This window comes from Lonchura striata, chromosome 1A (genome assembly GCF_050655825.1).
Source record: "Lonchura striata isolate lonStrDom1 chromosome 1A, ASM5065582v1, whole genome shotgun sequence".
Classification (NCBI taxonomy): domain Eukaryota; kingdom Metazoa; phylum Chordata; class Aves; order Passeriformes; family Estrildidae; genus Lonchura; species Lonchura striata.
The window spans coordinates 53,136,722-53,160,887 of record NC_140741.1 but is presented as its reverse complement, the minus strand read 5'-3'; the positions used below and the strand labels follow the sequence as shown (position 1 = coordinate 53,160,887).

General features: G+C 36.8%; 1 protein-coding gene across 1 annotated transcript in view; it reads right to left on the bottom strand.

The window, feature by feature from the left end:
• Window positions 1-24,166, bottom strand: part of TMTC2 (transmembrane O-mannosyltransferase targeting cadherins 2) — a 232,453-nt gene that overhangs the window by 88,752 nt on the left and 119,535 nt on the right. Inside the window, exon 3 of the mRNA XM_021528041.4 lies at window positions 5,967-6,795. Coding sequence (XP_021383716.1) covers window positions 5,967-6,795 — 829 coding nt within the window. The remainder of the gene's footprint in view (window positions 1-5,966; window positions 6,796-24,166) is intronic.

The window sequence follows — 24,166 nt, the reverse complement described above, 5'->3', positions numbered from 1 at the left end:
ACAGCACTTCTAAATAACTGGAAGAGAGCACTGTCACTGAAGAAAAAACTCAAGAGTTTGAATGGAACTGTAAACCACTTTCCTTCAGCTCTCCACCGTACTTGGCATAACCAGACTTTTCCCAAGGGGTGGGCTGCCTGTGGCATGCTCAAATGCCCTAAATAACTATGGCTGTTTCCCAAACAACTTACAAATGGCCATTCCTTCTATATTGCTTAATTATCCAGAGCAGCACTACCATCCACTTAGAAAGCCCCACATTGTTTTCAGAGAGTAGGCTTTTTATTTAACTTTCAAACAATTCTATGTGGTTCATTTGAGCTAACTCTTTTAAAGCTATATCCCAGTTCTGACCAGAACACAGGTAATTTTTTTACAGGAGCCAGGCAAGGTGGTGCCTTTAGTCCCAGCTATCCTAGCAGGCATGGCCAAACCCTAAGGTTATTCTCCCACCACCTGCAAGATGGAGAAAGCATTTGGGAGAGTCTGGGTATGGACACTGATTTGGGGAGCAGTATTCCTAAACCGAAACAAGCTTTTAAGAGTTGCAGATATAAAAAGTATTTCCAATTTATTTTAAGAACTTTGAAAAATCCTTTAGGACATTTATCCTTCAAATTCTGATGTTTTTGTTATGAACAGAGACCCCAGATTTATCATGGTATATCCTGCATAAATCCCATATAACAGACTTATATAGCCATATAACATTATATATTATAAATTATACTTTTAATGTGTAATTCTAACCTGTGATTTTGTTACCTAAATAAGATCATTGCATCTGTCATACAGTAGCTTTACAAAGGTTCTTACTGGTGGCTGGAAACATTTTACACCATTGAAAGTTGATATAACAAAGTCATTTCTTCTTTAAAAAGTAGATGAAGGTAAAAATTATTATAGAAATCAAGGAAAATATACATGCAACATTTAGTGAAAAAAGACTTAAGTATCAGAAAGTTCTGGCAAAGATATTGGGAAAATTGATGATTATTTGTTACTATGTTTCTCTGACAATTACTAAAAACATTAACTAAAAAGAACATGAAGAAACACCATAATGACTATATATTCTGATACATATTGGCTTAGAAGGGATATTATACTGCTATAAATACAGAGAGGTTTTAAAACAACCATGAATCATCAAAATTAAAAAAAAAAATTCTAATCTTATGGTAATAGGTAATATGAGCTCCATTCCAGAGAGAAAAATTGAGATTAAAGTGGTTTATTGAAAGAAGAGTTAATTAGCAAAACTAAAACTAATTCATGAATATCTAACTCCAGATGGTATGCTTATATGACTGGCATTTCTTAACAGTGATAATGCACACAACTTTTAAGTGTACTTATCAGCAGGTTTTATATGTTTAAAATCTGATTTTTTATATGGCAATCTGTGCACTGAAATCACTTACTCTCTCAAGCCATTTTCCCCCAAACCCACAGTTTCTATTCAGTGCAATGTTATATTAATGAAACTGTTAGTTTTAGTGTTATAGGCATTAAATGAGCCAAAGGAAAAAGAAATAACTACTGTACAGAGCAGTTCTTTGGGCTGTTGAGCCAAAGATGAGTTGGAGTTTTATTGACAAGCTACATATAAAAAACCTGAATATACACACATAAACAATGAAAGGCAAATTCCAAAGGATCAAACTATTTTTAAATGCCCAATGTGATATTTACTAGGGCACACACTGCTATGCTTAGGAGCTACAAAAAAATGTGTAGTGAACAAGCTCTGTGTCAGAGCAATAGCTACTGAAAGTTCTAAAGGTATTAGAGGAGATTTTGTCAGCATAATAGTAGCTCTTAATAATAAGCATATTTGAAGAATGCTGTACCTTAAAATATTTAATTTCCTTTGATTTTCAGTCACCAGTAGTAATACAAAAATAATAATAATGGAAAATAATGTTTTATTGCATCTTTTTTTTTTGTGGGAAATACAGTTTCTCTACCTAGCTTAGTACAAAATATAGTAACTGTTTTTCCTTACTGAACTGAGAGGAATTTTTAGTTAAGCATCTGCTTTGTGTAGCAGGTCAACTATTTCCTGGAAGAATCCTCAAAGCCTACTTGCAAATCTAATGGCACCAGGAGACTAACATTTCATTAGTAAATATGACCAAGCAACTAATATATCTGTAGCAGTCTAGCAGTTTAAGCGTCTCTATTTTCTACTTCTTTAATCAATGTCTGTACGAGGTATAGGAAATATATCATAATTATCTTCCATGTTCAGAGGTGGACTGCAAGGCCCAGAGGAAGATTATGTTTTTTGAAGCTTATTTTCGGTACCACAGGGAAAACTAGAGTTAATGAGGCATAATAAGCACAATTATTTCGTGTGTCATTAAAATTTTATATTAAACACAAGGTAATCATCACCACAGAATGACCCTCAGTCTAACTGAAAAAGATATGACAGCTACCACTCATTTATAACTTTTTTGTTTGTGTTTATATTTTGGGAGGCTGCATTTGCTATAAAAGAACATTCAGATAATGAGACTTGTATCAGTTGGGCTGCTCATTAAGTTGAAGGCAGGAAAGAGAAACACTTGTATCTTTCCCTCCCTATGGTCAAAACATGCATACACCCACTTCAGAATCCATAAACTAAATTAGTCAGTCCTGCATATTTCTCCCTCAAGTGCTGAGAAACTGTAACAAGGTACTGCTTGGATCACTTTAAAAGTTATTGGAAATACGAGTCAAGACCAGTAAAGATGCAGCTAAGGCATCCCAAGTCCTCACAAAGACTCCCTTAGCCAAGGGATGGCAGCTGCCTGCCACACAGTGAGGCAGCCAGGAACGCTGGCACACACAGGGTAGTTTGGAGGCAGCTTCACCACCTTCTTCTCACTTGACTCTCCCATGGTGCATTTTTAGGTTTTTTTTAAAGAGATAATCCATGCTCATGCTTTTGAGTATTTTTTCCCACCTTGTCAGTGATCGACAAAAACAGCCTGGAGAAATGTAAACTGCAGAAAGGCTGTGGCTGCCTGCAGGAGTAGAAGCTTTCTCACCCGCGGCAGAACACAAGTGTCTGCGCTGCCTGCAAGGTACCCCTCAAGGGGCCAGAAGAAAGTACCAGTGAGGTCATTATCACCCATGTCTTCCCTGAGGATTGAAGATGGGGAAGCTGCCGAATATGTTTGCCTGAAAGTCTCACAGCTGAATATAAGATTATAATGTTGCACATATCACAACACAGAGGACCTGATAATAAACCACCACCAAATGAGACAACTCCATTTCCAAAGCAGCTCAGCCACCTTAGTACACTAACGCAGCCATGCTAAAAGCTTGCCTCAGCAGATGCCCTTATGACTACAGCACATCAGCTCAGTCTTACACAGCATTCAGTCATCAGTGGCATTCAGTCTGCTAGACCAGAATACAGACGGATCTGGAACAAAATACTAATCTTTTTTCTTTAGCTGGTCTTCACAGATTCCTATTTCTTTATCAGCTTCTCCACTGTGAGTTTTACAAGGGATGCCTCATTGCTTTTTAGATTATGACAGAAGCAGCTTTTGTTCAGAAGAAGCTCTTTGCAGAAGATGAGAGAAAAAGCAGAACTATGAGGGAAAATTATCCTGCTACTCCACAATTTCAGAAGTAAGAAAATACTATTGAGGAGAAACTTGCTACAAGTTGAGAAATAAGAGAAATGGGGAGTGACAGCCTCTTCTTAGTAGCCTAAAAATAAGGAAAACACTTCACTCTACTGTTTGGCTGAGCAGCCCATTGTACCACTCTCTAAATAGCCTATTTATCACTAGAATTCATAAAACTAGAAAAAAGAGGCAAATAAAAATAAATTGTTTTTCCTATGTCAACCTTGTTTAATTACTGAAGTGTAGTTTGAATTGTTGATCTCCTAATGCTTTTGCAGGATTGGCAGCCAGTCTAGTCCAGTCAGGCTTGCCTGACTATATGAGAAACAGAAAATAAAATTAGCATAGTCAAAGCCAGGGATAATCTTAGAAATATTCACAATAATGAATAGAGGTGGGTGACAGGTTGCAATAGCTAGGGATTTCTAATGCCCAGCCTTGGTACAATGTACATGGGCTAGTAAATATTCAGCAGAAGTTTAACAAGATATTTTAAGCAGATTTATTTAAGTCAGCTCAGTCATGTCTATATCATTACATTGACATACTGTCTTTGCTTTTACACATCTTACAAGACACTTAATGTCAGCTTATATGGCAAGAATCCAGACGATCATGCACACACAAGTCTGTGCATACTGAGATGTGAAGATGAAAACAGCTCATTTTGTCTCCTGGGAGCATAATACCCAGTAGTCTAATTTCCAGACAATGCTGCAGCCGATCATACTACTGGGCAAAAACTAGCATGTTTTGGGGTTTTTTTTAATCATAAAATTTGTCTCATTGCAAGCAGACAACTAATAATGTCTCGGCATCTCCACCAAGGACAAAAACGGAACATGCAATAACTAACCAAGTGCATACACACTTTTCTTCCCAAGAAATTCCAGTGTTTTAATAAAAGTTTTATACTGTCACTAAACTTGTAAGTCTCAGAGCTTCATATAATCACTCTGGTGTGCTGGCTCACTGTTCAGTTACTTCATTTCTTGCTCTCCTGCACTAGTTTTGAAAAAAAAAAAAGTAAAACAAATGGGATGTACTTGTTCACAATTAAAGACTCACTCACTGCAGCAACAAGTTCAGTAATTTTCCTAGGGTGAGAAAGTATATGAAGAAGAGTTACAAAATCAGACTGACAAACTACTAAAATGCTACTTTGCTGGGCATTTTATCTGCCAAGTCTACTTTTTCACTATCAGCTCACAGTAACCACCTGCATTTGCCTCTTAATAACACAATTTTTAGACTATGGCATGATACAACTGTCTAACCAAAATATACAACTCTATCTGCAGATGACTTTGCATCACATAAGGAGTTTCTGAGTAGAGGCCTGAAAAAATTCAAGTATTCAAGTGCTGTCAAATTTTTCTTTCACAGACAGGCAAAGCAATCAACTAATCCCTTCTCACTTCTGATGAACTGTGAATAAGGAAGGCCTAGTCAATGTCTACACTGCACTCACAGGTGATATTTTGACCATTCTCAAATAAACCTGCATTGGTGCCAAGAGCAGTACAGCCAGGCAGCATGGATCTCAGGATCCAAGCTGGACCTGCCATATATGCTTGAAACCACAGAGCTACAGCTAAACAGTGTTACTGATACCGAAACTGGCAGGTTCACTGCCTGTTTGGATATGTTTACACTAGCTGTGGTCACATCTCATTACAGCATAGATATAACCTTTGAGATGTGGCTGGGCAATGTTACAAATAGCTGATACTTACACATGAACAGGAAGGCATAAGTATTTGACAATAACTCTGTGCAGTACTCGTAGGCAGGGGGAACTATAGTCATTTCCTCGGCTGAATTATACCTGACCTCATTTCCTCATTTTTATTATGTAGTATTGACATTATTTGCATCAGATGAAATAAAGAAACAGAACTTCCCTGATGCTGTCCTTTACTATTTGTTATATTTTCTAATCAGAGAAAAGAGAACATTTGGTAAACTCACAAAAAACATTCATTAGCTATATACCAGATTCCAAATGGAAAAACACCAGGGTGGGCTCTATAATACTAATAATGCATCTTTAATTTCAAAACACAGAACTAATACCACGGAAAAATAACATATCCCCTTACCTTAGGGTCTCCTTTTCTCCATGTTAATATCAAACCTGTAACACCTAATCAAAACACATTCCTGCTTTTCCCCATGTTTTACTAATGCACATACTACTGCAACTTGAAATGACATTTCTTAAAGTCTTCTCTTTATATGTTGCTAGTAAAATCAGACAATTCAAAGGCAAAGACAGACAGGAATAAGTGAAGCATTCACTTAGAGAGCCATAAAGAGCAAAAAAATTACCTTTAGCAGGGTTTACTTTTATCCCTGACCTATACAGCATCTCTTCATTCTGCCAGTCCCCATTCCTGACAACAGTCTTGAGTCCATAGAAAACAATTAATGCAGCAGTGGAACAAAAAACCAAGTTCTTCAGAAAGCGCTTTTGGGCTTTGACATAAAGGGCCCTGACACCTACTGTAACCAGCAGGCAGAAGCCCATACTAGGAACATACAGCACACGCTCTGCTATTACAAAGCCAACATAGAAAAACAGGTTTGTGGCAGGAACGAAGGGCACTATTAACAAAGAGAGAGACAGAATGACAATGTTCTCGGTTGAAGGAAGCTGCAGTTTCTGAATTTCATGCTTTTTTAGGCCATTCTCTTCTTTTGATGCAAAGCTTGACTTCACCTCCAGTGTCTTGTACTCCATCTCTGGGTGACAGCTATGCCCATTAGCATTTTGCTTGCCATTCATTACCGTTTTCCCATTGAATTCTCTCCCATTGCTGGAGCCCTTCAAGCTAAAGTAGGCAAGGAGGAGGAGTCCTGCATAGAAGGCCACAGTGTGTAGATTCCTCCAGTCACTGACTGCTTTTAGAAGGGGCACAGCATCCATAGACCAGTCAAAGCTGAGGGTATCTGGGCACAGCAACAGCCAGAGGTTCTTGGTTGGCAAGTAAAAGAAGGTCAGGGTACGTGTAAGAAAACTGTCTGAGTCAGCTGCTGGATTGTCAGAATTAGAAAAACTTGGGGGCTTGTTTCCCATCCAGTATAAGCGAACACCTAGCAGTGCAGTTCCCCAGGAGGTCAATAAACCAATGCTGAAGAACAGGGTCAAATTCTTTCTCTGAAAGAAAAAAAAAATAGCATAAATCAACACTAGGTATTTAGTTATGTAAATTATACACAATAAAGAACCAAGAAAATATTTGATAGAACTCTTTTTCAGTAATGGAAACAAACACAACAGATCTCCAGCTCTGACATTTGGATCGTGCCATGTTGGGGTACGTTGTTGACTACAGACTAAAGGAACTATGTATTTCATTTAAGCTCTATCAAGAATGAATCACAGTTAAGCCTTCACATATTTTCGGGCTGTAAGTTCTTGCTTAAAATCTAGTTGTATAATGCTTTTGAAACTCTTATTTTAGAGGAATTTATGGAATCTTACATTAGTTCCTACATAATCTCCCAAATCTCTTCTCTGTTTCTGGCTGTGACCAAAACACAAGTTTGCCTTAGCTAGATTTAAAATCTAAAGGATGTTCCAGATCCATTTTCCTTAATCAAGTCTCACCCAAGGCATTTCATTAGAGAACTGAACAAAATTTCCAAGAAAGCAAGAGAGGAAAACAGATGCAGATTCCCTATTTAGGTCTCCTAGCTCCTACCTATTAACTTGCAGCCTTCAGCTCTTCCTACTTCTGAAAGTCCCACTTCATTTTCTATAAAACACAAGAAGTTTTACCTCACTATGAGGAAGGGCTTCTTTACACCGAGAGTGGCAGAGCACTGGAACAGGCTGCCCAGTGATGTTGTGGATTCTTGTCCTCTGGAGATTGAAAACCCACCTGGATTTGTTCCTGGACAGCCTGCTCTAGGTGCCCCTGCCTTGGCAGGGAGATTTGAACTGGACAATCTCCAGAGGTCCCTTCCAACTCTAATGATTCCGTGATTCTCTGATCTCAGAGCCAAACAATACATTGGGAGTTCCTCCTCAAGCACACGATAATAAGCGCTCCAAAACCTTTCACATCTTCATATGCATCTAAATAAAATTATAGGAAGCATGCAGCTCACTCCACATACCAATGTCATCATGCTAGCAACTTGAACTATCTGCACTTATTTATGGAGTAACTGAACATTTTCCAGCAGGAGCTGCTTCTTGGATAAGTTCTACTCTCGATTACATAGGCACCCTAAATGAAAGCTGGTTTACATTGCTCTCTATCTCTATGTAGAAGCAAAAATACATGTTTTTTTATATTTCAATTTCTCAGATGCCTTTTATAAGGAAATAAAAAAAACCCTATTTGCAAATAGTTACAGATACAGATTAAGTGCTTTGATTACTTTTTCCCCATTATTAGAAAGAATTATTTGTCAGTCATTTTTCATTTTATTAGGTTTGCTTTTTCCATCTCACACTACACATTTATGGGATGATTACTCAATATTTACTTAGTTATTCAGAAGCAAAACCTCACAGTAGAATGTTTTGTCTTATTTCTACAAAACAACTCATTTTTCTCCTTTGTGGGTGGGATCAAGCCTTGATATCATGAATTACAGATGATTATGTTGCTCCATTTTAGGCTAGTTACTAATAGTTTTCTACAGTTTACTGATGTTCTACTAAAAAGACACAGTCTAGTAATGATAATTTGTAATTTATCTTGTAATGTATCAGGAAGAAATTTATACCTTTTTGCATTTCCACACAGTTCCTCCTTGTGAAGTTTAAAATATTAAACCAGTTATGCTATATTATGGAATTTAATGGAGTAGGGAAAAAATAAATTTATAATGGAAACATTCATGTACTTGGATTATGAACATGTTAAAAACACTTTTTATACATAAAGTCTGGGTCCAGATTTAATTTGCCATGTTAATAGCAGTTTGATTTGCTAGCTTTTTTATATTCTGGATAATCCACAATGTTTTGGTAATGTATCAATCAAAACACTCATCTACACATCATGATAACTACATTCCCTGGAAAGCCTATTAGAACAACTTACTTCTATTTGTAAGCTGGGTAATACCTTACAACTCACTTCACATATGGTTTCATCTATGCCTGCCAAAATTATTTAAATGTTTTTAATGTTATAAAGCTGTATAAACTGTTTATCACTGAAATTCCCAACTAAGTTTACATTTGGAATAAAAAGATTATTCAGGTTTCATGGATTTGCATGTATATCCTCACAGTAAAACCTCATGTCCCTGGCTTAACTTGTCCTTTCATTTTCTTCACAATTTTCTACATGAAATTTTTTCTGCCCACCCTTCTGGCTCAATAATTTTGAAACTCATTTCCTTCAAACATACACAAACAACTCTCAAATGTTAAGCATGACCTATTTGCTCTCTCATACATCCTTCTTATGAATCTCTTATGAGGAGGCTGCTAAGACAGAAAGAAGCTGGGAAATTAAAGATGGTCTTTTTTGTTTGTTTCAGTTAGAAACAGTCTTTTCTGGAAGACTATATACAACTTGAAAGATTAAGATATCCCAAATATTAAAGAAGTGAAACTTCATTAACAGATGAAAAGTGAACTTCCATGGACTGATTAGGCAGCTGTGTTATTTTCTTAATACTTACTTAACAACTGGAAGAAAATCTCACTTTTCTGAAGTCCTAACCATTAAACTTTTCAATTAAATGCCACAAAATTTCACATTACAAAGTTCTCTGAAAAAATCATGAAAGTACAGATATGCTATTCCTTATGGATAATAGTGAAACCTACTAAAAATTTTCAGGTATGTTAACCAAATATTAACAACTAGAAGTTTGCTTCTTTCTCCTATCCCAAAAAGCTAGTCAGTCTTCACTGCTGGAGTAACTATTTGCAGCCCCTCTTTTAAGTTTTACATTTAAAGTCTGTAATATCTGGATCCTCACACTTGTAGGTTTTACAAAGAACACAGATTATCCATATACAGGTTTGTGTGTCATGTTGTAACAAAACTTTTTTTGCTATTTTTAAGCATTTCACATTATTTTCAAATGAAATATCTAAGCACTCACCATAGAACTCAGAGATACTGGAGTAGGTTTACCACCCCAGCATATCAATTTATCATGCTGTAAAGCACTAGTCAACTGGAGACTGGGCTCTGGTAGATTCTTAAACTCAGTTAATTGATCACAGGAGAGAAGTGCAAATTTCCTGTTGCTTCCTTGGACACATTCTTCCCCAGATTTCACATATGCATCTTTTCAATAGCCAGTAGCTTTACAACCTTTTAAAATTAACTACAAATTAAGTACAGTTACCAATAACCTGCATAACACTGACATGCAATTGTGAATTTTCAGATTTCAGAGGACGCTCAGTCTAGAGGCAAGAAATGTCTGTCACAACAATAAGAAGTAGGATGCCTTTTTCCTTTCTCTTTTTTTTCTATTACTCAGTTTTCAAATCTCACAGACAGCATTGGCCTAGAAAGGAAAGACAAATTCATTCCCCTTTTTTTCATCTCTGAACATTCATGATTTTAGCATAGCTTTTATCCCTCTGTGCTAATATAGTCACAGAAAATGAGAAAGGTTTAGCACATATTTTGGCTTTACTTTCTTTAAGGCTTTGAAGGAAAATCATTCCAGCAATTTATTAAAATTAAATAATACAGCCAGTCCCCCAGTAGACTTTTGCCTGCTAAGAAAGTGCTTTCAAAATGAACTCTGCTCAGACAAATACTTTCACTAGTAACTCTTCTGAGCCTCCTGACAGCCTGTGCTACTCTGATCTGATTGTGCACAATCAGGGCAGTCCAGGAGCAGAAGAGATCCACTGTAATGCTTGGCAGAAAGGATTTGGATTACTATACTCATGAGTCCTAATCCAGCCCATCTGCCATATGTTTTGACACCACCATAAATCCTCTAACCTTTCATAAGTAGCCATTTTCGTCTTAGGAAAAAAAATGAGCACTGATTTAGATCAGATTTAACATATCTCCTGCCTGCTAAAAGGCAAGTACCACCACTGCAATTTTAGTATTTCTGACTGTAGAAACCTTTTTCATCACCCTACCAAAATCCATCTGCATGACCCACCCACACTGCACATTCCCCTTGCATTAAATCCTAATTTCTCACTTCATTATGTTGCCCTTAAATAAGGCACTGCAGCAGATTTCTTAACTGGGTAGCCACTGCCAAAACTCAGTCATCACCTAAGTGGTATCCAAAGCATTTTTAAAAGACACTCTTCTTTTAGCCTCACATTGTCCATTTCACAAGCAGAATTAAATACAGCACATGACTGAGACAGTCCAGAAATCAAAATTATCACACATAAAATGTTATTCTTAGAACTCAGGAAATGCAGAGATGAAAGATGTGTCATCAGGCATTACTCACAGGAATTTCTTTTCCAAATTAGAATTCCCTCAATATATGTGGGCTTGAAAACTGGGACTTCCAAAAGTAGTAAAATGCTGCCAGATCACTAGACTGACAGCATCTTCTTCTCACAGTAGGTAGAAATTCCTGGATAACAGATCTGCCAAGTTGGAGCCCAACTACAATTCAAAAACATATTCCCACCAGGAATGAAGCTATTTGCTACAACCCCTATTGGGTCACAATACTGAGATGGAAGTGGCCTTTAATGCTGGTCACCTGCCCAGTTAGTTCCTGCTTGCATGACCCACTAAATGAGGTTTACTCATTTTCACTGCTGATACAACTGACCTGAAGGTGTGTTTTTTCTCAGAGCTGGAACTCTGTCAACAACTTGTCCAATACTGGGACAAACTGTGCATATTTAATGACATTTATTTCTAGTGTTAAGACCCGACACAATTTTTCTTCAACAAAGAAGTCAGTGCATTCACAAAACAGCTAAAGAGTGTCCATACATGCTTTTATTGTAATTAGCCTGTAGCACAAGTTAAACAGTCTTTATTACTACTGACTTGCCTTACATTAATTTGAGCTATAAATATTGGCAATTAAAATTGCCAAAGTCTTACTCTAAAATCCTTCAATCCTTAATATGAATTTTAAAGTACCAAAACAAACAAACAAACAAAAAACAAACAAAAAAAATAAATCCAAAACCACAAAGACTCCAACCTCTCCACTGAAAAATAGTTATAAGGAATACAGGAGAAAAGAAAGACTGCATTAAGATCAGAAACTGCATGAATGACTGGAGATAGTACAAGAGCAGAAGGACTTGATACAGACAGGAGAACAAAGCCTTGGAGACATAGAAGATAGAACTCAGGCAAACAGAAGTCATGCAAAACACAAGCAGGATGCCAGCTCAGCTCTGCAAAGCTGACAAAGCAAAACAATGATAATACACTCAAAAGTGTGGGTCAAGAAAACGCCATCTGAAAAGGACATTGGGCACTAAAGACCACTACAGAAGACTCCAAAGAACCATAAAAGGACTTCTGATAGGGGCTGTGACTATGTAAATAAAGTAATACATATGGATCAAGTAAGTGGGGATAGCTAATTATTAGTGTGTATGGTAAAAATTCTGTTTACTCAACACTCAGGGAGTGTTGATTAGTGGAATGATCCTCCAAATGCCCAGCACTGCAATAAAGAATGCCTGCTTTGTAATACTCAGATCTGTGTTAGAAAGTTTATATTTGGCCATTTTCAGCATGAATATACATCAGCTTGGTAAATATGTTTTCCTAGTCAGTGCAAGGAAATAAATAAATGCTGTGTGACAATAGTGATGTTATGGATATCTACTCAGAGTTACTCCATCTATCTGCAGCAGTAAGAACTTTACACAGGAGATTAGAAAGCCAAAAGACATTCCTGGACTGCCAGACTGCTCGAAGATGCTGTCCAGCACCACTGTTACCACAGCACAGGTAGGCAGCTGGTCATCATACCTGCACTTCATTTAACAAGTACTGTCTCATCCAGAGGTTTTACAGCGAAGGAAGAGTGCTGCACTTTCCATGCTAGACAGAACACTGAGAGCTCACTGAACACACAAGGATGTTCAAAATGTTTTTGAAATAACAGAGAAATGTTCAGAAAAATAAACTTTTATAAAAGGCAGGGACAACACTGTTTGCTTAAAGGTACACAAGTAAGAGTAGTCGAGCAAGTAATTGGCTCATCTTCAGAGAAGCATAAAGGATCATCACAGATCACAAGTTTATTAAACCATTGCTAGAAAGGTAAACACTGTACTGAGGCTACAAATGAAAGCACATCCTCCAAGATACCTGAAGTAATCCATCCACTCTTCTCAAAATATCCTAAAAAGATCTGGTTCCAACACAGATCTTTCAGAAATAAGGAAATGGACAGAGCAACAGGACAGAGTAGTTTGTTTAAGTTCAAAGGGAACCAAAGGAAAATTCCAGCTGTGTAAAATTGAATCAGTTTCCTTCCACCACTGTCACACGGAGTACAAGGAAGCAGGTCAGTCTCATAGATGAGTGCACAGCTGAGCTAGGGAGCACAATTCAGCACTACACCTGAGCAAATGGATCAGGAGGCCTGCAGAGCCCCAGTCCCACTGGGAATGCAAAAGCTGTACCTGTGCATAGCTGGCCCATCCTCTTGAGTATCAAATACACATGAAAATGAGTACCAAAGCTAAGGTTCAAGATATAATTTGTATCTCCTTCATCACATTAAATAAATCTGACCTGACAATGCAATTTAATAAAGCTCTGCTTATTGGAATAGATAGACATGCAGTTTTTATTAAGTTTCTTCTCCTCTTCTGTACAATGTACTGCCGTGCTTAAGAAAAAAGAAACAAAATAAAAAGTGGCTCCAAAGAGCACAGAAAGCAATCCTACCAGCCTAAAACAAAAAAATTCTAATGGCACATTTCATGTTTCTTACATTAACAAGAGGGCAATAAAGGAAAATTAAAGCCTATGAGGTTGTTTAATATGCAGTGGGAGAAAAACACCCACTGTTAGAATGTAAATAGACACATACTGATCAATGGATTGAATGAGAAAAAATGTCATTAAATTCCAGATTAAGCCCCTACCAATGACTAAGCAACTTTACCAACCCAGTAGAAGAATATAATCAATAACCAATTTCTGCACATGGGATAAATAGCAAGTTTAGGTTTGAAAGAACAAGCTCTCTAGATGTAAGAGCTATCAGCTGGAAACCCATCAAGTTTACAGCAGTCAGTTGCTACAGTGGATAGCAGGATTCTAGAGTGGATCATGATAACAACCGTGTGGGTTTTTTCATTTTTCATTTTGCCTACTTAAAAAAAAAAAAAACAAGGTCTTTTGTTTTACTTGCACTTTTAAAATATGTCAAAAGAACAAGCAGCAAAGTAGTCTTGAAACTATACTCCTACCAAAGAAAAAACATTATCATTTTTAACATTTAATCATAATTCTTCTAGTAAAGCTTAAAATCTACAACATTTCAAAGAGAAACACAAGTAGTATTGAAAGCCCATGCAAACCACAGAACCTGCTTATTAACTCAGAAGGCTTACTATTAAGGTTTATTTAAGATCAAGCAGACACTTATTTCCTTAAAAAAAAAAAAAGCTGATTTTAGTGCAGTTATTTTCATATCTAGCAGTTTAACAAGATAAGGAAAAGATTGTTAAGTGACTCAGAACCTATTTGTGGGACAAACTAAATACAGGCAAGGTTGTAACTAAGAAGTTGTTTAAAAATAACTCACCTTTCTTCTACACCCACAAAATACATTTATTTATGAAAAGGCACCATAGGATGGCTAAAAGACGCTTCCAAGTAGTTAAGTATTATGTTTGAAGACAGTACCCTTTAGGAGTAGGAATAAGCTTAGGAGTATGAATAAATGTCACAGTATCAGCCACTTACTGGGCATTTCTTTCAGATGAAGTGCTTATTATAAGTAGCAGCCTGAAGAACATCTCCTGTAGTCTGGATGCAATCTCTGTTTAATTATTCATTTTTCTATCCTCCACTAGGATCACAGTTCAAAAAATAGGAAGCACAAAGAACTGGAGAAGCTAAAGGCAAGACAGCAGTGACTAAGTCTTGGAAAGCCTTAACAAAAGTGACTTACAGTGAGAAAAACACACCTTCAAGACTCCACGTCCCACCAACAGCAGATGAAAGGTAATCCACAAAGAATGCTGACACACAGTAGGTCACCATCATTTGAAAAGCTTTGGTCCCAAGTCTACTGACAAGAACGTCTCCCAGACTCCTAGTCAAAACAAGCAGTCTGAAGCACACCTCCATGCCTCTCTTCTCACCTAACCTAATCTTGCCTCCCACATAGCTAACCAAGTCGTTATGAAGCACTAGCAGTTAAATTCTGGATATATGTGCTTAAAAGTTTGAGGAGTAATACATTGGAGTAAAAAAAACAACAACAACAAAAAAAAACCCCAACCAACCAAAAAAACCTAAAACCAAAGAAGCAAACAAACAGCACATCAAAAAAAAAAAAAATTCCATGAACAACCTTTGTAAGACCAAGACCTGACCAGTAAATACTGCAATCTTGAGAGGTAAGACTGAGAAAACTACCATTTTAATAATAACTTTATTTGTTCCCCTTTTTCATTAGATTGCAAGCTTTTTAATATAATTGGTTTATGGTCAAAGACTAATTTAAAGATGAGAGAGATTCGTGTTTTCTATGTTAATTACTGGGGAAGCTCTTTGTATTCATTCCCTATGGAATACACTAAACAGAAATGGGAATGAAAATTTTTCAGAAAATGAATAGAGAAAACAAATTAAGCTTTTTGCAGCAAATAGTCTTGGCTAACTACATAAGTAATTACTACTCAATGATAGCAAAGAGTGTCACAAAGATATCCCAGGAGTAAAGATGCTCAAATATAAGAACATTTAGCCAATAATTAAAACTGCAAACACTTCAATGGAAGAATTCCTCAGAAGTATGTTTGATAAAAGAAACAAAATACCTTGAAAAGGATGTCCTCTACTTTGTTTCCCTATACATGAAATATGAAGAAAACAATATAAAAAAACACTGGTGTTAATTTCTTTCTCCCTTTATTCTGGGATCTTTTTAAGATGTATGTAAAAGGATATTTAAGCATGGCCTTTTAAAACTACAAAGTGCATTACTAGAGTCTGAATCAGAGACAGAGTAAAAGGTAAAGCATTTGCTGACCTTCGTATTACAAAACCAAATCTTCAATAATTCAAATAAAGTGAGATTAAAGATGTTGAAGCGGAATATGGATGACAAAACTTACTTCATGACATGGAATGTCATTACTCTCCATTAAGTTAATGTGAACAAATGAGGCAGTTAGTAGTAATCTCCTGTGAACCAATATGAAGATACTTCTTGGCTGTTAGGGGGTGAAGTACTTAAAAGAGGTCAGTTACTGGTACTGTAAGAAGTGTGCTGAAACCTCTTAACAGCTTACACTAAACTTAGTTGAAAGCCTGCACAGTTATCTTGTTTAGCTTAAAAAAAATCTTTAATATTTCCTGTGAGATAATGATCTGTGATCAAATAAGTCTATCTGTAAAACAATGCAGCTTCTCTGAAGGAAGTGAAAAATTATATACTCTTTTAGAAGAAAGGAATAAAATCATTTTTTCTTAAATACATTCAGTACCATTATCAAAACCTTTGTTTTAAATATATTTCTTATTTTTAGACAAAATAGAAGGAGAGAAAGAAGTGCAAACATAAATCATGTTGCCTGCATGTACTCATCCACATTTACACATACAAACACACAGAGCCAGCCTTGGTAATTCCTGGTTTGTCCAGGTCCAGCGCATTACAAACATGTTTTGGGCATCAAGAACATAAATGCAACAGTCTTTCCTTAACACAGCTCTGGCGCAAAGAACCAGTTATTATCAAATTTATTCCAGTCTCACTAATGAGTGGAGCTTGGAAGTGCAATATTTCTGAGACACAAAGACATAATTTATAATGAGAAGTCACTCAGTAGGAAGGCTGAAGTACAGCAGTTCTCTCTGCAACTTAACAGAAAACTATTTAATGAGTGTGGGTTTCTTCAAGAATTCAAAAAAGGCAAGATTTGGAATAGGATGTGTTACATTATGCAGACACTCACATCACTGAACATTGCTGCTACAGTAAAACCACCAAAAGAAAAATCCTCAAAGTTCTTTCTATCTTGAGTTTTTGGCTCATTTCTTAGTAAGTTCTTTCAAATGTAAAACATGGATCTGTAGAGATTAGAAGACAGACACAATTCAGTATAAAAAGATTTAGTAAAGTTGAATTAACTAAACTAGGTTGCCTAAGGTCAGCCACTCCATAGAGCAAACAAGAAAAAAATGTGGCCTGAAGCAAGACATTGTTTGGCAAAGACACAATGGAAGAGCAGAGGTACCCTTCCTCAGCAAGCTCAGGAGAGGCCTGAGTTACCTGCAGGTCCCTGCTCTGTACAGCAGTCTCCCCTGCAGGGGAACACTAAGGGTGCTGACGACTCAAATTCAGTTAACCCACAAACATGAAGCCTCCTCTTTATCCACCTCCAGATCAATGCTACATCCAGCCTCCAATAATGATTTAAAAGTAAATACGTTTTCAGTAAACTATATGCCATAATATTTATGCATGTGATGGGGACATAATGGCTTTACATGCTAGAAAACATCCACCTTGGCTTTCAGATTAAATTATTGAGTTTGCTAAGGAAGGATATCAGTGAGAAGGTGGGAAGAAGACACTAGAGCAGAGTATGCCAGAATTCTTAAGATCAAAATATAGGCATAACTGACTCAGGTTGCATTTTTCTAACTAGTAAATTTAGACTGCAGCTTCTTGACGATATAATTTAAACAGTAAAAGTTTGGGAGTTTTTTGTTTCTTTTTTCCTATTGTTTCCAGAGTGATCCATTCCTTGTGCAGAGTGACATTGTGTCATCCCAGTGGAGGGAACAGTGTATAAAAGAGGGAAGCTGAACAAAGTGGTTAAGGTTGTCAAGCCATGACTGCTACCAAAGATACTGCCTACCAAAATGTGACTTCCAAGAATATCACTACAACTGCACTCTTCTATGCATGGTAAAAAAACATACACCCATCCCTGCTTCTTCAGCAAACTGAGACTTATAACAGAAATACTTACCTGAGAACAGTTAAAACTGTTATACCTCAAGAAGTAACATTTTATTTTTCTAAGTCTTGAAAAATAAACAAGTCCCACTGAACAGAAATACACAGTCTACATTAAAACAAGAAGTCCTTGAGCTATCATGCACAAAGAAGGATTACATGGCCACAAAATTCCCTCCCACCTGACAGTCTTAAATACTCATTCTACACCAGCTGCTTATTTTCAGGGTCACTACACAGGTTACCTAGATGTCATGACACTAAAGCCCCAAATTTCTGAGTCTTTTAGAAAGCTGTGACATATTTCCTTGTCCCTTGGAAGTATGCACAGCTTCAGCTTCATGATGATCCTCCAATAGTAGGATGAACTTCACTGCTGCATTTGTCAGCACTTCAAACCATCTGCCCAACCCACAGATCCTTAATCAGCTCATCACTCTCCTGACAAAAGCACCTTAAGTCTTCCTATGAAACCTTTGAAACTCTATCTCATAGATGGTAGTTACACTCAAATCACTCCAGAAAGTGAAAATTCTTAAAAGTTTTGCTGAAAGTACCATGACAAGATGCACCTGATAACAGATCAAGATGATGCTCCTGTCACCAGCTCTGACACAGATATGCTGAATGATACTAAACAGATTGTTTAACCACCTTCTGTCTCCTTTTGCTCTAATCCTCCCATGCTGCCTCTAAATTCAGATGTTGTATTCCTAACAGTAATAGGAATTTGTAATTATGCTTTCTATGGAATTTAAGAAGATTCTGCCCCTACATAAGTATCTATTATACAATAATTAAGCATTACAGACAGCAGTGAACTCTTTTACTGTGTGATCTGGAAATTGTCATCCAGCATGTCTCTGCTTCATATTTATCCAGCCTAAGTAGCAGCTGCCAATGACTTTATTTTCATCTTTCTTTACCCCTCACTCCTTTCTCTGTTTGGTTCCACCAAATATTCGCCTGAAATGCAATGGTGGTTTTCAAAATGGTGCTGCCCACCATTTTATACCTAGTGTGCTGTAAAATCTAACATGATTGAACTCTGCATCCTAGGAAGCCCATAAATATTCACACACTCATGGAATAATTTGGGTCGGAAGGAACCTTTAAAGGCAATCTAATTCAACACCCCTGGAATGAGCAGGGCCATCTTCAACTAGATCAGGTTGCTCAGAACAGCAAAAAAAATAGAAGTTGTTAGTCATTCATGTTCTTCTCAACTTTTCCAATCAATGAACAAAATAAATTTCTTGACATTGCTTAGAGAATAAAAATGAGAATAACTTTAAAATACTAGGAATAATCACACATTATGGATTTACCTGGCTAGCAATATTTATTTTAGTGATGAAAAATTGGACTGAAAAGATTAACATTTTAAATTATGTACCTACAATTTTCATTAAAGTTCCTTCTTGCCTACAGAAGTACAAAAAAATAAAAACATTAACCAAAATATATTCCAGGACAGAAATAACAGTTACTAAAGTTTTCAGAAGTCTCTATGAAGGGACCTTGAAATCTTTCCAGTTATTAAAAACTACATCTTCCACAATTCACATATCTAAACAGAAATTAAACTCTAAAGATAAATCTGTAGTAGAATTTGTAGTTCTTTCAAACAAACTCAGTATCATTGTCTGAGGTGATTTCTGAGATTAATGTTTTTAATATTAAAATAATTAAAGTGATGAACATTATAAAAATAACACAATGATGAAAATCCATTTTTAATCATCTACCAGCTTAAAAGTATCAACACTTCAAACCTTTGAAAGTGAAATGCCTTAAAGTAGAGGCTCCACAGAAACCATCACTTTGTCAAGGCTAGTCTCCAAGTTCCTCAGAAACCTTACTTGTCTTAATTTCACAAACAGAAGATTTAGGCAGTTGGAATTTCCAGAATTATGGAAAACACTCCTTTTTAAGAAGATAACCAGAATATCCACATTTCAGTCCCTATGCATTATCTGTGACAGACTCCAGACCTTACAGACATTCTCTTCCAAAGACTGCCACAAGTGCACATGATTTGAGTCCTTTGTTTTGGAGGCGACCTGAGCTATGTCATCTCACTAAATAAGTGTTTTAGTATCTGAGCATATTCTCATCACTCAGAGCTCACCGTGCAGTACAGCAGCTCTGTGTGCTAGAGCACAAGAGGAATAAAGCATCCTGACAACGAAGAAGGAAAGACGCATGGTTGGACAGGCGTTATGAACACTCTGCTCATAAACTGGTTGGTGTGTGCCTAAAAGGAGGTAAGGATGGTATGCAGGGATCCAGTTCAGCTGCAAGCAACAGATAAACAAGACTTTAAGACACAACTTTTGGACTTGGCAGCGTCCCTACCTCCTCCTTTGCATCCTGGCCAAGGTTTACATACTTTCCACATACTACAAGGATAAACAAAGAGGAGTTTAAATCAAGAGTTAAGTTATGAAGAACACCTCCTACTGCCTGCAAGAGGCATCCCTTGGAGTAGAGCATTAACAGCTGGGGCCAACCTCACTTCAGTAACCGACAGTCAGTCTTGGAATCTTATCACAGAACTAAGTGGAAGGCTAGAAAACCCACTTCATTTTAATTTTTTTACTTGCTTTATGAAATCCCAGATTAAAGAGATTTACATTCTTAAGCACTGGCCAAAACCATGATGACTACATATATCAGGTTGGTTTGGGGTTTTTTCCTGTGAAAACTGAGATTCTCACTGGGACAGATGTTACAAGTGTGAAGCTCACAGTCCACTCTACGTGTATGTTTTGTTAATGGGCTGTGGCTTGTCAAAAGAGCTCTGGGCTCCTTGTCTTACCAGGCAATTATGCACTGGTTCAACTGGATGTTGGGAAGGAGGAGAGAGCTTTCTCTCAGGGAGCACCAAACTGGGAATGCTGCTGCAGTTTAGGGCTCAACAGAGAAAGCTGTGGGAAGCAACGAGCCACAAGGATGGAAACAGGAGGCTTGAGAAAAGGAGGGAACTACTCAGAGACAACTGAAGACTTTCCTAGAGACCTACAGGAGACCACAAAAATCCAACAAGGAAAAATAAGAGCCTTTTCCCTTTTAAGGGTGACAGTAGACAAGGATTAAACTTGCTTTCAAACATAATTATTTGAATATACACCACCCAGCAAATCTGCTGTCTCATGAGTTTCTGCTTTATTTTAATATTTATATTAAAAACAACAACAAAAAAAACACCCTTAAAAAGTTGTAAAGATTCTTGTTGCATTCTCTTTAATGGAAACATCCAGACAGGACATTGCTCAGAGCTCTGAGATGGCATTACTGGCCTAAGATCTAAAGCAGAAAATGCTAAGAAAACTGACACACAGTTTGGAACTACATGCAGTTCTTTCTCAAGATGCAAAGAGGTGCTTTCTTTTCTACTGTTAATACATGTTTCTTTCTACAGGGAGGTTCCCCTTTGTTCTAAAAATGGCACTGACCCTGACAAAAAGAAACCTCATTAAATAAAAGGCCAACTTATCTTTATGAGGAATTTGATTTTTCAAATAGAAAAGATCAATCAGCATACAGCATTTTGAAACTAACAGGAAAAAACTTCCATTTCTATAAGGTCACAAGCAAAATCAATGTAGGAGGAAATTTAGCTCCACAGAGAGCAGAGATTAAAAAGCATGCCCAGAAAGCTAGACTGCCTTGCCTGGGATCTAAGGTAGAATACAGTCCTGGAAAGGTTTCCACATGCCCAGGACTGCAGTGTACAGATGCTGAGTATGCTTTTTCATGACCTGCCGCTTCCCCACCAGATTAAATGATTGCTTTTTAATCAGTTTCTTAAAGGACAGGAACTTAATAACCAATTTTGACTATTATTTTGTCCAACTTTACAAAAAAACAAATAAACAAACAAACTGAAATAAGTGCACCCAGAAAAATCTTTCATCAAATGCCTATTTGTTTACAAGTGGCTCAGGACATCAGCAGCTTAGTTCTACAAATACAAGAGTGACAACAGGGGCAGCTGCATGAGGGGGAAGGTGATGAAGCAGCAGAAATGTGCATTAAGATTCTGTGTTACTGTGGATGAGTACAGAATAATGTAGGATGTCTAAGGATTTTGCAGGAATAAAGTTCTTTACTGGAAAGAAGCAGAGACGAATAGAAAGTGTGTGAGCTTTGTTTTTTGAATGCCTGTATTTTAGGCCAGTCTGTCTCTTGAATATTTCACAATTATTTACAAAGCCAGACAGTAGGGGATTCACAAAAAGGTAGCTTTTCTGATGATGCAGCTATTACTGCTAGAACATTTGCTAACTTCTTAGAAGATAAATTTTCTTTTATTCCACAATTGCAATTAATGTAGAATTTATATTTTAAAATGTTATTAATGCTAAGCATGCTGTCCCTCCTTTAGCTATAGCCTAGAAAAGTGATAAATAAAAGGTTTTCCTTTATATGTTAAAATACAGACTTCCAAATTCTGAAAAGAAATAAAATTCAGAAAATGCAATATGGATAGCAAAAATTTCAGCATTGTTTATCTTATGTTGTCTTTCTGTGACAACACACATAGTGAATAGGGAAAGGCTTGTGAAAGTGAGAGCATGCTTTAAAGAAAAATACATCTTCAGAAGAAGACTTATATAAGTATGGTTAGAAAAGGAAACTAAGCAGCTAAGAGACACTTTATTCTTGAAATTTCTTTGTTAAAAGACTGTGTTCCAGACAAGCCACTTTGACACCTTTGCACGTTTCAGTGCCATCTAGCTAATGCTTAAGTTAACTTGCATCACTGCACAAGGATCTTTGTTTTCCTGCAAAGATCCCTCCTCCAATCAAAAAAAGAAAAAAAACCAGAGAACTGGCATATTGGTTTTTCTTCAGATACATCATTGTGATGAAGCATAGAGAATTTGGGTTGTTCTTGAAATAATTGAGCTTTGATGTATTTATGTGAGGAATGTTAAAAATGTAACCCCTAAAACCCTTTATGCTGTGACTGAGTTCTTGATCTGGACAGCTCCACATGACTGAGTACTTTAAATACTGCTCTTTCAAGTATAAACATATTAAGTGTCATTATGCAATCCCTCTGTTCAACTGTTTTGTGCCAGACATTAATGGAAGAATTGAGACAAAGGGAAAAAAACCCAAAAAAACCAAAAGAAAAATAAAGACCATTTCACATTTCAGCTTGTTTTAATAAATGCATAGAGTATTGATTTATGGAGAAAAAAAATTTTTAAAACCAAGTGAGGAATATATTTTGAAGAATGGTATACTTTAAATCCTCTGAAACTTTATTTTGCCTCTGCCACAGTACACATTTCCATAAAAGACATTTGCAGTCCTGAACATGTCATTGTGGTTGTGTTTACACCAACTAAAAATGTGTGAGCTCTTTCCAAATTTTAATCAAAATTCTTCAGATTAAAATAATTTGACAGGCTGACAGTTCTCCCCCCATTCCAAAACAGATGGGAGGAAAAATTGTTTCCTTTGACACAGCAATGTGATTTTATACACACTAAAAATCATAGTTAAATCATAATGACCCAGTTTTAAATCCTTCTGGCTTGAAGGTGTACCTTTCAAATGTCTTTAGAACTACCATACTAGCCAGGATAATTATCTGGTAAATTATCTGCTAAGCCACTGAAAATCTCAGGGAAAACACATCTATAATCCAAATATGCCTTTTTTTCCTCTGCACAGTAACTGCATTTTGGATTGCAGACTGTGAGAGCACGCAAAATGAATACACTCAGAAAAAAAAAAAAATCAGAAATTCCAAAACTCTGTTAGTGAAGTGAAAAACAAACAAAAAACTCACCAAGAAGTTGCAAAAGCATCAAGCACATGATTTGGGATCATTGTACCAAAATTAAATGTATGTACTAGATAATGCTGCAATAAAGTAACTCTTTTAATCCTATGTTCTTTTTTGATATTTAATTAATTTCCCTCTACATACCTAATAAAACTTTTTACCAGTAGTTTAAAAGGTTTCTCAAAGGACATTGCAAAACTTTTCAGGAAGGATATCCTGAAAAATTAGAAATGTCACCTAACAAAACATGGGTAGGATTAGGACAAAGTACTTGCTCCTAAGACCTGTTGTCTTTCTTCCAGTTGAGCAAAATCAGGATCTAAAAGCTTGCTCCAGCAAATTGCTCTTTCCCTCCTTACCCTACCATGTCAGTCCCAGCTCTTCCACTCGTGCCCACCTTGATTCTCAGTGCAATACAGATCCCTCTTCTTTCCTCACTCTTCCTACCAGCTGTCCCAACTCAAACTCCCTCTTCAGCACCCAGCTGGGACAGCTTCTGTCTGAAGATTGGTAAGGAGTAAGGGAAGAGCAGGACAGGGCAGCAGTGAGCATGACAAGGCAGAAGGAGCTTTGCAGGACATGTGTGTGATAGTGAAACAACTCCCCCTAAAAAAATGGG